The 14414-nt window shown below is 39.8% G+C and overlaps 2 protein-coding genes and 1 long non-coding RNA gene across 3 annotated transcripts in view; 1 reads left to right on the forward strand and 2 right to left on the reverse strand.

Annotated features, from left to right (window-relative positions):
• Positions 1 to 14414, forward strand: part of LOC115379684 (uncharacterized) — a 40268-nt gene that overhangs the window by 7147 nt on the left and 18707 nt on the right. The gene's annotated exons all lie outside the window — the stretch shown is intronic.
• Positions 2017 to 4971, reverse strand: hsd3b1 (hydroxy-delta-5-steroid dehydrogenase, 3 beta- and steroid delta-isomerase 1). Its single transcript, XM_030080500.1, has 3 exons — positions 4593 to 4971; positions 3520 to 3684; positions 2017 to 3101 (listed from the first exon to the last, which is right to left on the reverse strand). Exons 1-3 carry the CDS (start codon positions 4741 to 4743, stop codon positions 2293 to 2295), a joined length of 1125 nt encoding a protein of 374 aa, XP_029936360.1. The 5' UTR covers positions 4744 to 4971; the 3' UTR covers positions 2017 to 2292.
• The window catches only part of LOC115379679 (kelch-like protein 9), a 15544-nt gene continuing 8863 nt past the window's right edge, over positions 7734 to 14414 (reverse strand). Inside the window, exons 9-11 of the mRNA XM_030080496.1 lie at positions 13583 to 13762; positions 12923 to 13036; positions 7734 to 9609 (exon numbers count right to left, since the gene is read on the reverse strand). Of these exons, the coding sequence (XP_029936356.1) occupies positions 9113 to 9609; positions 12923 to 13036; positions 13583 to 13762 (791 nt within the window). The 3' untranslated portion in view covers positions 7734 to 9112. The remainder of the gene's footprint in view (positions 9610 to 12922; positions 13037 to 13582; positions 13763 to 14414) is intronic.

Below are 14414 nucleotides of genomic sequence, written 5' to 3' on the forward strand. Positions count from 1 at the left end.
AGCAGGCTGCAGCAGATGTGTTATTTATTTCCTTATATTTTCATCAGTGGTCATGTCATAAAATTGTTAAACAGCATTCTTCAATGGCAATATACCGTGAACAGTGATGTTTTTACTCTCCTTAGCATTAAACATTGTTTGTTTAGTATGTTTATTGTGTTGCCTTATGCACAACTTAAAAGCTGTTCAGAAAGAAGGGTTTACATGGCCCAGTAATCAGGTTTCTCCAGCAGAAACCTAGCTGTATAAACTGGGTTTTTCCATTTTAACCCCTTAACCTAATTACAGAAACCATGTTTCTCATGTACATGGCATTTCTGAAACTGAATAACTGTGGTACCTGCGGAATAATCCAATGACTGAACTATGTGTAAACACACTGAATATAAAACAACAGCAGCAGCACTATGCACAAGCCTTGGCCCGAAAAAGGGACACACAGCTCTTGGTCCATGAACCAGTTCATTAGCGTTTGGCAGTGATCTAGGATTTCTGCCATAGCACAATTCAACTTTTATTTTATTTTATTTTATTTTATTTTTTTTTGCCAGAACAGTTATACTGTTATTTGTATATAAGTGCTGCAGTAAAGTCAAACATCTGAGGCTTCTAAGTGGCTGCATTTTGTTCAAATACTACAACTAAATCAAAAGAGGTAGGGAAATGATAAACAAACATAAACCACTGTGGTTTCAAATGAGCAAGTTCAGGCAGCAACTTTGAGGCAAGTTTGAGAAATGTGGAGGAGTGGTGAATGTTTGTGCTCTACCAAGTGACTTGCAGTTTTCTGTGTTAAATTTAAGCATCATGTTACTTTTACTGATCTAGTAATAATGAAGTAATGAATTGGAATCAAATGGAATAGGTAGGTCATGTATTCTCATTAATATGCATCTTTAAAAGGTACAAGCAGGGATTATCACTGGTGCTTAGTTGTTCCAAGTTAGCTAGTTGCATGCTTGTTGTAACTAGGTAGGTGGCTAAAGGTATTAGGTGGAATGAATAGAAGAAATACACTGTCACAGCAACACACCCTTGAAACACACAGGATCATAGATAAATATACACTGACAATGTTAAACATATTTTATTTATTAATTGTTATCTATTCAATGTTAATTTTACATGAAAAAATAACTGGCATACTTCAGTGTAATAGTAGTAATTATCAGTGGCGGCTGGTGGATTTTTTTCCAGGTAGGGCTACATAAAAAAAAAAAAAAAAAATCAAGCAAACATGTAAGGTATCATACCAGTATATTTATGTCAATGGAAGGAGTTTTTAATTTGCACAGCTGAATGTTGTAATGAAATTATAGACATTATAATATAACTAAACAGTATAATATAATAATACTATATCATAAGTTATTATTATTATTATTATATGCAGTTAGCCAAGGCTTTTTGGTATATTGTCTTCCTCTGTCCTTTGATTCTTGTGCAGTTTTGATGTCAGGTTGATCAGGTCCAAGCTCTTTTATTCTTTGCGTTGTTTGCAGTGTTCTTCTCTCAAATGGCGTATTGTGCAGTGATTTAACTGAATTTTCTTTTTCCATAATGAATTTACTGTCTGTTTACTTTTCACTCACGACGCTTGTCATCTTCTTCTTCCTACTCTTCATTCATTTGTGATCGCATGTGTACCGGTATGGCAGTCTCGCCTATGAGGTTTACACTTTGCTGCCCCCAAGAGGTTGGTGGTGTGTAAATGCGCCCAAGGCAGCTCCTATCTCTTGCGCATGTCCAACTTATTACAAGAGTCAAGCATAAAGATCTGTGCGCCCAAGTAACTTTAGACAATGTGAAACATTTTATACCAACATTTTGTCGCAGATTATACATTTTACTAACTGGTCACTAACTATATGATATTTAACTATATGATATTTAATATGATATTTGCACATTGCCCTCATCTATGCACATTGTATACATCGATGCACACTGGTTTTATTGTTTTTTTTTGCACATTGTTCTTTTGCACATTGGTACTTAGATCTTTAGATCTCGAGGGTCATCTTTTATTCTTTATTTTGATTTACTTATTCTTTATTTTTGATTTACTCAATCTTGTACTCTGCTGAAAACTGTGAATTTCCTTCGGGATGAATAAAGTATCTATCTATCTATCTATCTAACTTGCTGGATTGGTCATTTAAAATATACTACAGGATATATTTCATATTACAGCAGTTTTTATTCATGTCTACTGCAGGATGTTGGGAGTGGTGGGGCGGCGCCCTAGCGCCCTCTATTGGCCGGCCGCCACTGGTAATTATTATTCAGCAATTATTTAGCCCTTATTCTGTCTCTCTCCTTTGGCAACTGGGAGGCAAGCCATTCGGTGGTGCGTCTGCGTGCTTCCTGCCAGGTGTATCTGGGGGTGTATCCCAGGTCTCTCTGGGCCTTCTGGTAGGAGAAGCTGAACGGTGTATTCAACATGACGAGGAGCTGTCGGTTCAGCGGCAGGACAGTGCTTATGAAGGGGCGAAGCATCATACACAACATCTCCAAAAAGAAGCAGAGCACATAGAGGAGACAGAGTGGCAGCATTGGCTTCTCTTGAATGCGGAACCCCAGAGGTGACATCACAACGTGGTTGAAATCTGAATAACTCACCGGTGGTGTATTGTCAGCAATGTAGTAAAAATTCCCTCCGATGATGGATCTTTTCTGTGGATCTCTGAGGCCACGGGCTGTCTGGAGGTGGGCCAGAGCCACGTTGCCAATGTACACAGGATTCACATGGGCCTCTGGGGCTGAGGCCCGGTACAGAACATCTTTGTTTCGGATCCCGTCAGCCATGTGGCCCAGGAGGAAGCGACACCCTTCTCCGTAGATGTACATAGGTCTGAGGGCACAGGTGGCCAGCCGGCCTCCGTTCTGCAGCACCTCGCCATTGGCCTGCAGCGTTTTCTGTTCAGCTTCCTTTTTGGTCTTGCTGTAGGGAAACTTTAGGGAGCAGTTGTAAACTGTGTCCTCATTGCCATTGATTATGGGGTCACCTTTGGGGTTGGGCCCTGCCACCTCGATACTGCTGGTGTAGATAAATGACACCACGTTCTCTTGTATACATGCCTCCAGGAGCAGCTGGGTCCCTGGAAATCAAGTTGTGTATATATGTCAGTCAATTTTGACCACACAGTTGACTGACTGTGTCAGTTAAGTACAAAACTGTCACATCTGATCTTAGTATTGATATGATAGCGCATGTTGCATATATCCATAATGCAATGACTCACATCAGTGCCAACTGATTAAAAACAAAACAAAGACAAAAACAAAAAACAGCATCCTAAGTTATAAATAAATAGTAATTTTCCACTGCTGTGGAAGATATTTGGAGAAAAAGAGATTTTGGTCTGAAGCATCACCAGTTACTGATGCCTCACTGCATGATTTCAGAAAGCTGATGCCCTTCAGACTTTAAGAAATTAATTCCTTGCCACTTGTTGGAACTTGTGGAACATGAGGACGCTCAGTGCACCTTTAAGTGGATTAAAGCTACGGCCATACCTTTGACATTGACCCCATAAAGCTCCCTGTAGTCCACTGCTCCAATAACATCAATGATAGATGCGATGTGGAAGATGATTGATGCTCCCCGACAGGCTTTTCTCAGGAACTCACCATCCCTGATGTCCCCTTCATAAACAGCCACATTTGTCTCTCCTTTTAAGTCTGACAAACAGTAAACCAAGAATGAAATCTTCATCACCAACTATGAAGAGGATGCAAGGGAAACGTATAAAGTATTGTGGTATATAAAATAGCAATGTAAAATAATAAGTACAGTTTATGGGAAATCATACAGCTGTATCGCACCATCCCAGAGACAGGTCTAAGGTTAGGGGGAGAGGTATTGCTTATTGCCCCTTTATCCTTAACCAAACACATGCTGTCAGTTTACCGCTCTCAGATGAAAATGTTTTCATGAACTAAAGGAGTCATAACGTCCATGCATTCCTTTAATTTATCTAGTGAATTTTGAAGGGGTGTCATACACCCAAGAGTTGTTTTTCAACACATAGCACATCAGGACATATCAAATTAAAAGTTTCAAAAGGTTTTCACATAACATTGGTGCTGAATGCAAGTTGATAATGCACAGCAGATTTGTCTCAATCAACACATCATAGTTTTTTTTGTTAACAACCATATTTAGAGTGTACATCCATACATTCACATTTATGGAGTACAGTCTTGGGCACAGGACTGAAAAAATGGAAAAGGTGATGCTAGTAGGAGTTTGTTTTCACTGAGATATTCAGCATTTGAGAAAGTTACATTTACTCTTACAAAATGATTTGTTAGCTCAAAGTTATATCAAACTCTGTTCCTGTTTAAAGAAAATTAGATAAATTATAGTATGTCTTATGATGGCAAATTGATAACACCTTTACAGACTAGATTCCACAAACTAGTGGATTACCTTATTTCATTTGGATAATTGCTCTTTGGAAAACTCTTTGCACTTACTATGCATTGGCCACTTAAGCTTAATACGAGTGTGACGGACACTTTTTAGACTACACCTTCTTTAAAACACTGTAATTAAACTGTAGTTAGACACTTTCTCAAATATTTACCGTCCAGAGCCTGTACAAGTTGAGGCTGTATGTGCTTGTCCAGAAGTCGGATCTCAGCCAGTTGCTCTTCCTCCAGCAGCAGCCTGACCAGCCTCTGTCCTAGGAATCCACATGCTCCGGTCACCACACACACATCACCTTTCAGAGACATTGCTGGTAAATTAACTCTCTCAGTATGAGGCTGAATTAATGCCGTAAACCCTAGTCACTTCTTCTGCACCGTCCTCAGAGATCTGTCGAGGAGCTTTCTGGTCTCCAAACAAGAGACTTGAGACTTTGTCAAGAATGCAGCTTGGGTGTTCTTGGAGCCAGTGGGGTGGGGAGGTGGGGGGCTGTGGCACTCCGACAGCACCTTCAGTGATCTCACTCTCAGCCCTCTTAGCTGTCGTCTTTTTGTAAGCCTTGAGAATGTACAAGAAAAAAAGGCTTCCATGCCAAGAAAGGGTGTGATAAGGGAGGATGGGATGGCACAGTCCAGGGTGCAATATGATGCTCTCTGGAGTGAGACAAAATATAGCCAGGAAAGTTTTAAATACCACTATAATGACTTAAACAGTAAGCCTGTTGGAAGATGTGCACAAACCCTAAAGTAGAAGCAAAATTAAGAATGTACAAAAGGACTCTGGTAAAGGGGGACAGGCAGACCACACATTCCACACTGATGCAGACAGAGGCAAAATGAGAGCTGAAGCAGTTTGAGCTGCACCAATTTTAGAAAAAAAGTGTCATCTGCTCTTACAAAATAGGGGCTTTTATAAATTTAAAACAGTGGTAATGTATCATGATAATGTATCAAATGGGACAGCTCTGTTTTGTGATGATATACCAAATGTTATGCTCTGTTGAGACTTTAATGTTGCAATAGTCATGTCTCTCTTGATGAGCCAAGACCTATTTTCTTACTGTAGAAGATGATGAAGGTGTTGAATTTCTCGTTACCTGCCCAGCAAAAGACTTTAAGATACAGGCAGTACTGAGTTTTGACTAGCTGCTTTCTTTTGGAGATGTTTTGTCTTCCAGCTGACTGCTATTTAACCTTTCTCTCCTCTGCAAGAGTTAATCTGCAGTTGTTGTTTTTTTTGAGATCTCAAGGGTATGCAGATGTTGAAGTGTTTCTTGCCCTTGAACATAGCTCTACTTGATGGTGTAACATAAAATCTGCAATTAAATGTCAAAGAAAAGGTGTATAGTTAAACTAAAGTTTAGAGCAAAGTTAATACAATCCAGTGTGGTTTGATTCCTTATGATTGCAGATTGTTTTTATGAACATTTTGCATGCTTTAAACCTTTCTCCTCAAACTATTTCACTTACTTGAGCCTCAACTGGATATTTACTTTGAAATGCAGTGAGGTGATATTGCAAGGTCAGAGCAATTTCTCAACTTAATGTTGCCAGAAAAGGAAATATGAGTAACTCAAAACTCTACTTATGTCCAGTAGTTGAGTAGAAGTACTTCAATATTTCACACTCCTGTAGAGGACACAAGGCTAATGGCCTCAGGCCAGCTAAACAAAACAGTGTTTGATATTTCAAGGTTGATGCCTGTCTGCCAGATGGCCAAATATTTTCCCCTCATCCAGTGATGAATTGCAGTTGGTCATGGTTTGCCTAATAAATTGTACACCAGGACACATGGGTGTTGATGTAGTCTGTTGAGTATTGCAGAGATTATATTATTGAAGGGACAGCCAGGATTGGCTGTGTCACATAAACATCCACATTTACACATGGCCCTGCTGGCCCTTTTTAGATTATTTGTATGTAGATCACTGACTTTGTTTGGATAAACTATGGCACACAGGTTGGGTTTGCCTAAGATTATCACTGGTCACATCAGACATTTTATTGTAAATGCTGAAGATCAATGAGGAACCATGCTGAATAGAGATTAAAAATTGGCCTGTTCCCTGAGAGTACAGCAGGCGAATGCCACGTACGTCACAGCTTTTCTTGCAGCTTTTCGAGACCTTGACACAGCAAGCACCAAGGCTTCTGTGGTCTTATCTAGAGGCTGAGGGATGATGGCGCAAAGCTTTTTCAAACATCATTCACATCACATGCACGTCTAGATGAGATGCATGCAAGTGTGTGTGTGTGAGTGAGTGTGAGTAATACAGAGAGAGAGGTGAAGGTGACTGAATTCCACATGTACAAATGTAACGAATAACTTGCCGTTTTTACTTTTTTCTGTCTCTTTTTTTACATTTACATTTACGTTTTTTATAGACAGTGATACAGCTCTTCAGTTGTTTGGAAAATGGGATAATTACTTTGCCAACAGTTTTTTTAGGTCACTGTTGATATTCAGAGGCAAAAAGAAGAATGAAATTCGATTGACTGGAATTTGATTGGGTATCCCAAGCATTTAAAAATGCCTGGATCAGGCCTGATACCGAACTTTGATATACTGTTGGTTCTGGACATGTGTATTCAGAAACATTCTTATTCCACCTGAGCTGGGCCAGCTTTAGCATTTTACTGGCCTTTTCAGTGCAAGCATCAGTCAAAACGCTCTAAAGGTGATGGGCCTTCTCATTGGTGTTTGTTGTTGTATCTTTGAGGTTTAAATGGTCTAAGATCATTTGTTTTTTTCTCTAATACTTTATATTTTATTACTGTTCCAGAAGATTACATACACATAAATAAGAGAGAGAGAGAAAAAAAGGTGTGTGTGTGTGTACCCAAGCAAAATGTGTAATCATGCAGTACATCTTTTACATTAAATCTGGGGCTGCCATTTTCCACTAGAAAATTTCCACTAGGTAAATAAAGTTGTGTGGAGGGGATGAGGAGTCACTGATACTTCCTGGTAATAGCTGGACCTAAACTTGTCCACTGCACATTTTGTTCACCACTGCTGACAGGCAGAGATGACAATTCAGGAGGACAAAGCTTAGAGTTTCAATGACTTTGAATTCTGGAAGTCCCACAACTCACCTCGAACACACTAAATAATTATCTCCCATATCTAGAAGGTTGTTTTAGTAAGTGCTAATATTTGGAGATAAGTTAAAAACAGGGCAAAGTGTCCCTTTCCAGATGGGCCTTTGACCTTGGCTAACAGTGAATTCTCCCTTTTTATTTTGAAATGAAGACAGTTGCCAGAATCAGCATTTTATTTTCATCTCAGAACACTGCACGTTGATGTAAATATACAAACTCAAATTATCCAAGCCAAACCAATGTAAACACCACTCACAGCTGCAGATAATACAGTTTGATTGCTTTGACAGTAATGTTTGGGCCACACTGTCTACCTGAGCAGTGCACGTGTGCCGCGGAACCTCTATTTTCTCTGCATGAGGCACATGGTTCTCAGCAAAAATAGATAGAGAAATTATCTGCTGATAGTCATATTGACAGTTTACCAGCAACATTACATAACTGACACCTTTCACTAATATTGATATCTGCAGAATATGTCACAGACATGAAATTTTTTTTTATACAAACTATTTTAGCAATTGCATGGAAAACATGGGGCCCCCACTTGGGTTTTCAGGGATGCTGAACTTGCCAGTCTAGGTCCTGTGTTGCCATGACCTTCTGTTCCAGAGATAGAAAAAATGACATTGGCCATTATCAAAGGTAAACTCACTGTAAAACACAAGGCTGTCATTAGCAGCCCTACACCAACACCGCTGTTTGTGTGGACACCAACATGCTGGAGAGTGGCAGCAGTTCAGCGAAGCAGCTGTCACACACAGGTCGAGGTAACCTGTCTGGCCTGGATGTAATTGCCTCAGTTAGCACTCAAGCAACATAAAACAGAAATAAAAATCTAGAAGCCTCTAGCTGTCTATATTTGTTTACTTTTCACAGAATCAACATCCCCTGGGGATCTTATTCCTTTTAAAACTTAACCACATGAGCTCAGAGGCAAGAGCTGATACTCAAAAAATCTACTCAAAAGTCTATTTTACTTCACATCCATCATTGATGTGAACATTATATAGGATTGCTGATGGAAAACAAAAAAAAAATGGTGATAAAATGACAATATGTAAGATCTTTACTGCCATTATCATAAAGTGACCATATCTCTGGGTGGTTGATAAGGCTGTTGGTTACTACTAGTGACTCCATAGTTACTTGGTCAGGTACTGTGCAATGTGAGTACGGACGATCCGCACATAGTTTGCAGTTTCAAGAAACTGGTATACACATTTTCAAGTGCTCCTTGATGGAAAACATTTCAGCTACAGGGGTTAAAAAAACCTCAAAAATAAATGACAAATCGGTATTAATATTAATAATTAATATGGTGATAATTTACTATCTTTCTAGTTGTTTCTGATCAGCCTTCCCTCTAATGAGCTTATATTAATTCATGCATGGTGAGATTTGGAAAGAAGTGCCAGAGACCTTTGTAGGATGGGACAAAGCTGTCTGTTTTTTGTAATTCCTAATGGCCACCAGCAGGGGGCAATACAGATAAAAGTCATGGCTCATGCCCCTTTAATCTCACCCTCACAGCACTGACCTCAAAAGACAAGACTTGCCTAGCTGCTGTGCCCCCTCAGCTTTTGGCTGTAGGTAGTGGGCACTCCTGTATCTGAGCCTCGTGCACCGCTCCCTCAGGCAGATGAACGGTCATCGTACAGGCACGAATTCCCCCGAGGGGCTCCAGAACATTAAAAACTCTGTCCCATATGTCCCGTTCTGGATCATAACGCTGCACGATGTCAACCATGCATCTGCTGTTCCAAGAATAGCCCCCCACCACGTAGATCTTCCCGTTAAACACCGTCACCCCAACGTCGCTCTGGCCCCGTGGCATGGGTGCCACCACCGTCCACTGGTCCAGCTTGGGACTGTAGTATTCACAGCTCAGGACGTCGTCATAGTCACTGCTGCCCCGGAAGTGATTCCCACCCATGACATAGAGACGGTCCCCTACAGTGCACATACAGTGTAGACCACGGAGCTCAGTCATGTCTGCCCGTCGGCTCCATGTATCACTAATGGGGTTGTAGCACCAGAGCTCCTTCTGGAATGTGTCCCTGGTAATGCCACCTGTATGACAAAAGGGAATACAACGGGTTTTATGTCAGAGAAACTGGGGCATAACAGATCTGGCAGGTGTTCAAATGTGTCCTAAGGTATCTTTTATTGTTTGTTACATAATATTTGAGGGTGGGATCATGACACATTCATACATATAACAAGATGGTTCACAATTGGTGAGGGTACATGAAATAAAGAACATGGGAACCATGTGAGGCTAAAGAACAAAAACGTTTGCTGATGTTAGCATTCAAAGCTTACAGTTTTTTTCATTCGCTTTTTCCAGTATAATGAAACTGGGATCCACTTTGTCGTCATCTTCACCTCCAAACCACAGCAGAAGTTTTCTTTTGCAAATGTGTTCATACCTTTTCATTGGATTCACACATTTTTCAGGCTCTTTTTCACAACACTTCTCACATGTGTCATTTACATGGCCCTGACTCCATTGACTTCACTGTGGTAGTCAAAAGCAAAACATCTGCTCACAGCTGATAGAAATGACCTGCATCACTGTGAAATCACTAGTGCACCTGCATCACTACCCTTTCCACAAATCACCATTCACCAATCAATCAGTATGCACCTACAAAAAAGGGGCCTATAAATTGTATTCTGTATTTTTTTTTTCTCAACTCCTTTGAGTTTTTCTGTGTAATACTGTATGTGACTTACCGTATTTCAGTTTTTCCCATCAATACAGTATAATTTCACTTCAAAGTCTTTCTGAGTTTGGATGCAATTCTTTATTGTAAGGTCACATTTGAATGTGTAGCTCACAGGAGAACCTGGTTCAAACTTATAGCTGTATTTTGTATTCTGCTGTCAGCTGTGTTACAGTACAATAGAGCTGATAGAAGAAATCTACTCATTTGGGCAGAAGTTGAGTTGTTTGGGGGAAATATTGGATTTTGCTACTTGCTTTACAATATGTAACTATGTAAATTGTCAAAAATATGACTGCAATACACACAGGAAAAAAGTAAGGTTGAACCTGCTCAGACTAAAAAAGGTGTGTTGCATTTTGGTGTTGAGTATGAAGTGAGTGAGTGGCTGGATTATGTCGCTTGACTGCGAGTTGTATTGGGCGGTGACAAAATGTGCTTTTGCTGCATGTTTGAAATGTTTTGTCATGGTAAGAGCCTTTTGCAAACAAAATGTGTTATTTTGGGAAGTGCACCTCTCATTAGGCCTATGGATTAACTGTTTTGATATCAGCATTTCTGAGTTGACAAAGGAGGTAAAGCGATTGAAAAAAACTGTAATACCACTTTAAAGCAAAAATGACAGTAAACTGGCTTGGTGATGCAGCTACTATATTAATTTGCAATGCATTACAAGTGTGGCACTCCTTCCTCTGGCTCTTTTCCTGGTGCAGGAGATTGATTTATTAGATAAACAAGAACGACATCTTCACAGAGCAACTTGACCGATCTCTCTTAAACAAAATGGAAATGGTGACAGCCATACATGGTATATTTGTATGTGCACATTTAGTATTCTTCCTCAGTTAAGGTAAAGCTGCATACACATAATGGGCAGAAAAACTACTGTGTGCCACTTTTCTTGTGGAGAGAGCGCTGCCACCTGTTGTAGCAACACTGCTGCTGGGTGTCGTAAACTGCTTGAAATTTCTACTTTGCTCTTCCTTTGCTTTCTTTTTTGCTGCATATGTTTTGATGATATGTTTTATACCAGAATTCGAGTCATGTAAATGGCAGTACAAAAAAACAAACAAACAAACAAAAAAAAACTTTTCTTGATGACATAGGTGCAGGGAGATATTGACAATGTTTGATATGTGTTATGTACCAAAATATACATAATGTGCCATGCTGAAAGAGAACTAAATTATTTGAACCTGTATGAGTTCTGTAATAAAATTCAAGAAAGCAATGAGAGGAACTTTCCCATAATGAGTAGACAGTGGGGCAGACAGAGGAAATGTTTGTGTTTATCAGTATGTTTGAGCCAGTGGTCAGACATTCCCCTACTACCCAACACTTTAGTGTACTTTTTCGCGGAAACATAACAGTGTGGTAGGAGGGGGAAGGAAGTGTTGTGGCAAGTAAGCTGAAGACAGGTGGGACCATTAACGCCAAACGTCCTTTCACACAGCAAACAGGAGTCATCTGCTCTACTTATGCACTTAACATTTCTAACTAGGAATAATGTAGATGAGCGCATTAGAGTTTTTATTTTTTAGATCACAGACTGGATTATGATATGAATATCAGAATTTTATTCCTAGACCTCCCTCATAGTGTAAAACATGTTTCCCCTAGTCCTTTTAGTACTGAATGTTTTTTTTTTTTTTTTTTTTAAGTGCTCAAGTAACTTTCTCAAATGAGCGGCTGCTTTCTTTTGCTGACATTTCACACCCCTGCTCTTACTTCTACTTGGGTTGTGAGCTGCAGTCTAATATTTAGTGAAGATATTTTGTTTCTACTCATACTAAGCACTTAGAGCAAACAATGACTGATGAGTACTGTATAATATGGCAAGTCAAGAAAACGACAAACATGAAACTTTGACTTTAACTATGACTTTGCAAGTTGAATTGTGGCTAGTGGGGTGAAATAAAGATATGTAAATATGCTGTGCTAAAGTAGAACTTGGATTGTATTCTGCTAAATGCTGTTTATTGTTTTTTTCCCATGTTTTTTCAGCTAGTATTCTGTAGCAGCCTAAATGCAAGTACTTGAAACTAACATAATACTGCTTTTGAGGGCTGTGGGTTTCAGCTTTGTCAAAAAAGTGCCCTGGCCCACTTCAACCACAGGCTTTTGTGCTTCCTGGGCTCCCACATATGCGACTTCTGTTTCTGCTGTCAGCATGAGAGGCTAGTTTCTTGTCCAAGGTTGCTAAGAAACTGCTTGAGATTAGAACAAGAGCAACCGAGAGACACGGCATAACAAAGACAGAGTCTGCTGTTTAACAGGAAGTGGTTTCATATAGGTCAACCTAGTGAGCCTTGGCAGTTGTAATTCACCTCTTCAAAGTCTGCTGTTGTTGTGCAAGGACAGGTCTTGGTGTGAGTGAATTCATTTTTAGAGTTAGAGTTATTAGGGCCATGCTCCACACATTGAAAACCCATGTTTTGAGCTATGCAGGACCTATCTGTGTGATTTCTTATACATGCAGTGTGTGTATGTATGACATTTTGTATACATTTTGTATGATGTAAAATTTTAAACTAAACTAAACTCAGCTAAACTGAAATAAGCCAAACTAAACTAATTCTGAACGTGAACTTAACAAAACTGTTTGAGAGAGTAAGTTTCAGTCACAACTGTCAGTGTGTGAGCATCAGTTTCATTACCTGAGATGTACATGAGGTCCCCACTGACTGTCCCAGCATGTCCATAGTGGGGCTCCACCATCTGAGTCACAAACGTCCACTCATTCTTCTTCAGGTTGTAGCACTCCACCGTGTCTGAGAAAATGACAAAGAGGCATTTATTGTTGTGATGGTAGCAGTAGTAGTAGTAATGAGAGCAGTTGTAGTACTAGTTATAGAAACAGTTGTTGCAGTGGCATTAAAAGTAATTGCACTAGTAGTGTTAGTAGTTGTATTTGCACTAACAGAGCTGGATGGAGTTTATGTTTTCCATTCCATTTGTCTTATTTTCTGTTTGTTTGTTTGTTTGTTTGTTTGTCAGGAGGATATCTCAAAAAGTTATGAATGGGTTTGTCTGAAACTTGGGCATGGCGTAACACATGCAACTTCAGCGCAGATTCACGCGTCATTAAACTCTGTGGAAAGGTTGATTGTGCGGCAAGAAAACACAGATTAGCTTTTCACACTGTTTGGCCAAAGGGAATTGTGGCGGTGGGCATGAATAACTTTTGATGACTATCCAACATGTGGAACTGGCATATGTTGATAACCGCATAGTGTTGGCAGAGGTATGCGGCCTACTGAGTGCTTTTTTTTTCTAGTTTATTATATTGAATTAGTGTTCAGCAGTATTATGCTCACCAATCTCTCCTGAGGCATTCCTGCCCCCAACTGCATAGAGTTTCCCCTTCAGAGCACTGAGGTGAAAGAAGGTCCTCTTCTCATTGAGTGAGGCGATCTGAAGCCACTTATCGAAGCGTGGGTCATATCGGTAGGCGCTGTCAATGGCCGTCTTACCTTTGGTGTCATAGGTGCTCTGGCCTGAGAAAACAATAAGGACATGGAAAGTGGTATATAAAAGGTTGGCGGTAATCTTAAGGCAAGCATCCACCAGCATGAACCAGAGATAAACTACATTGTGTATTCAGAAAAGCATTCCTATATGCTTCTTTTCTTTAAAAGTGCCAATGATCCTATCATTCTATATTGGTGAATAAACTGAGTTTAGGTAGGGTTACTTTGAGTGGAAAACTTTCATTTACCACTGTGGTCTGTCTATGTCTATCTAATGTCTATCTAATCTCTGAATCTCTGATTTTGGTTGCAGGGTAGTGGAAACCAATCTGATTCCAGTCCCTGTAACTTAAACTAAGCATAAGAGACTTCTCTTGTGTTCACACAGTTCAGAGCACATGAGGAAATAGCTAATTATGATCATCAATCAAGCCTGCAGTTTTACCTCGCTCATGTTAGACTTTCCAAGCATGTCTAACTACTGGCCATCAAATGTCATCAGTCTCCTTTTGCCCATAAACCCTTGTGTTTTGGGGTCATTACCTCTACTTAGATATGTTTTACTCATAATCAACCACAACTCCCCTGTCTTGGAGGAGGATAGAAAATCATTTTTTTGGAGTGAATGGCTTTGTCCTCACCTGATCAAATAAACCAAACTAAAGAAGTTGGTGGTCTA

The sequence above is a fragment of the Myripristis murdjan genome, chromosome 21 (assembly GCF_902150065.1).
Source record: "Myripristis murdjan chromosome 21, fMyrMur1.1, whole genome shotgun sequence".
Taxonomy (NCBI): domain Eukaryota; kingdom Metazoa; phylum Chordata; class Actinopteri; order Holocentriformes; family Holocentridae; genus Myripristis; species Myripristis murdjan.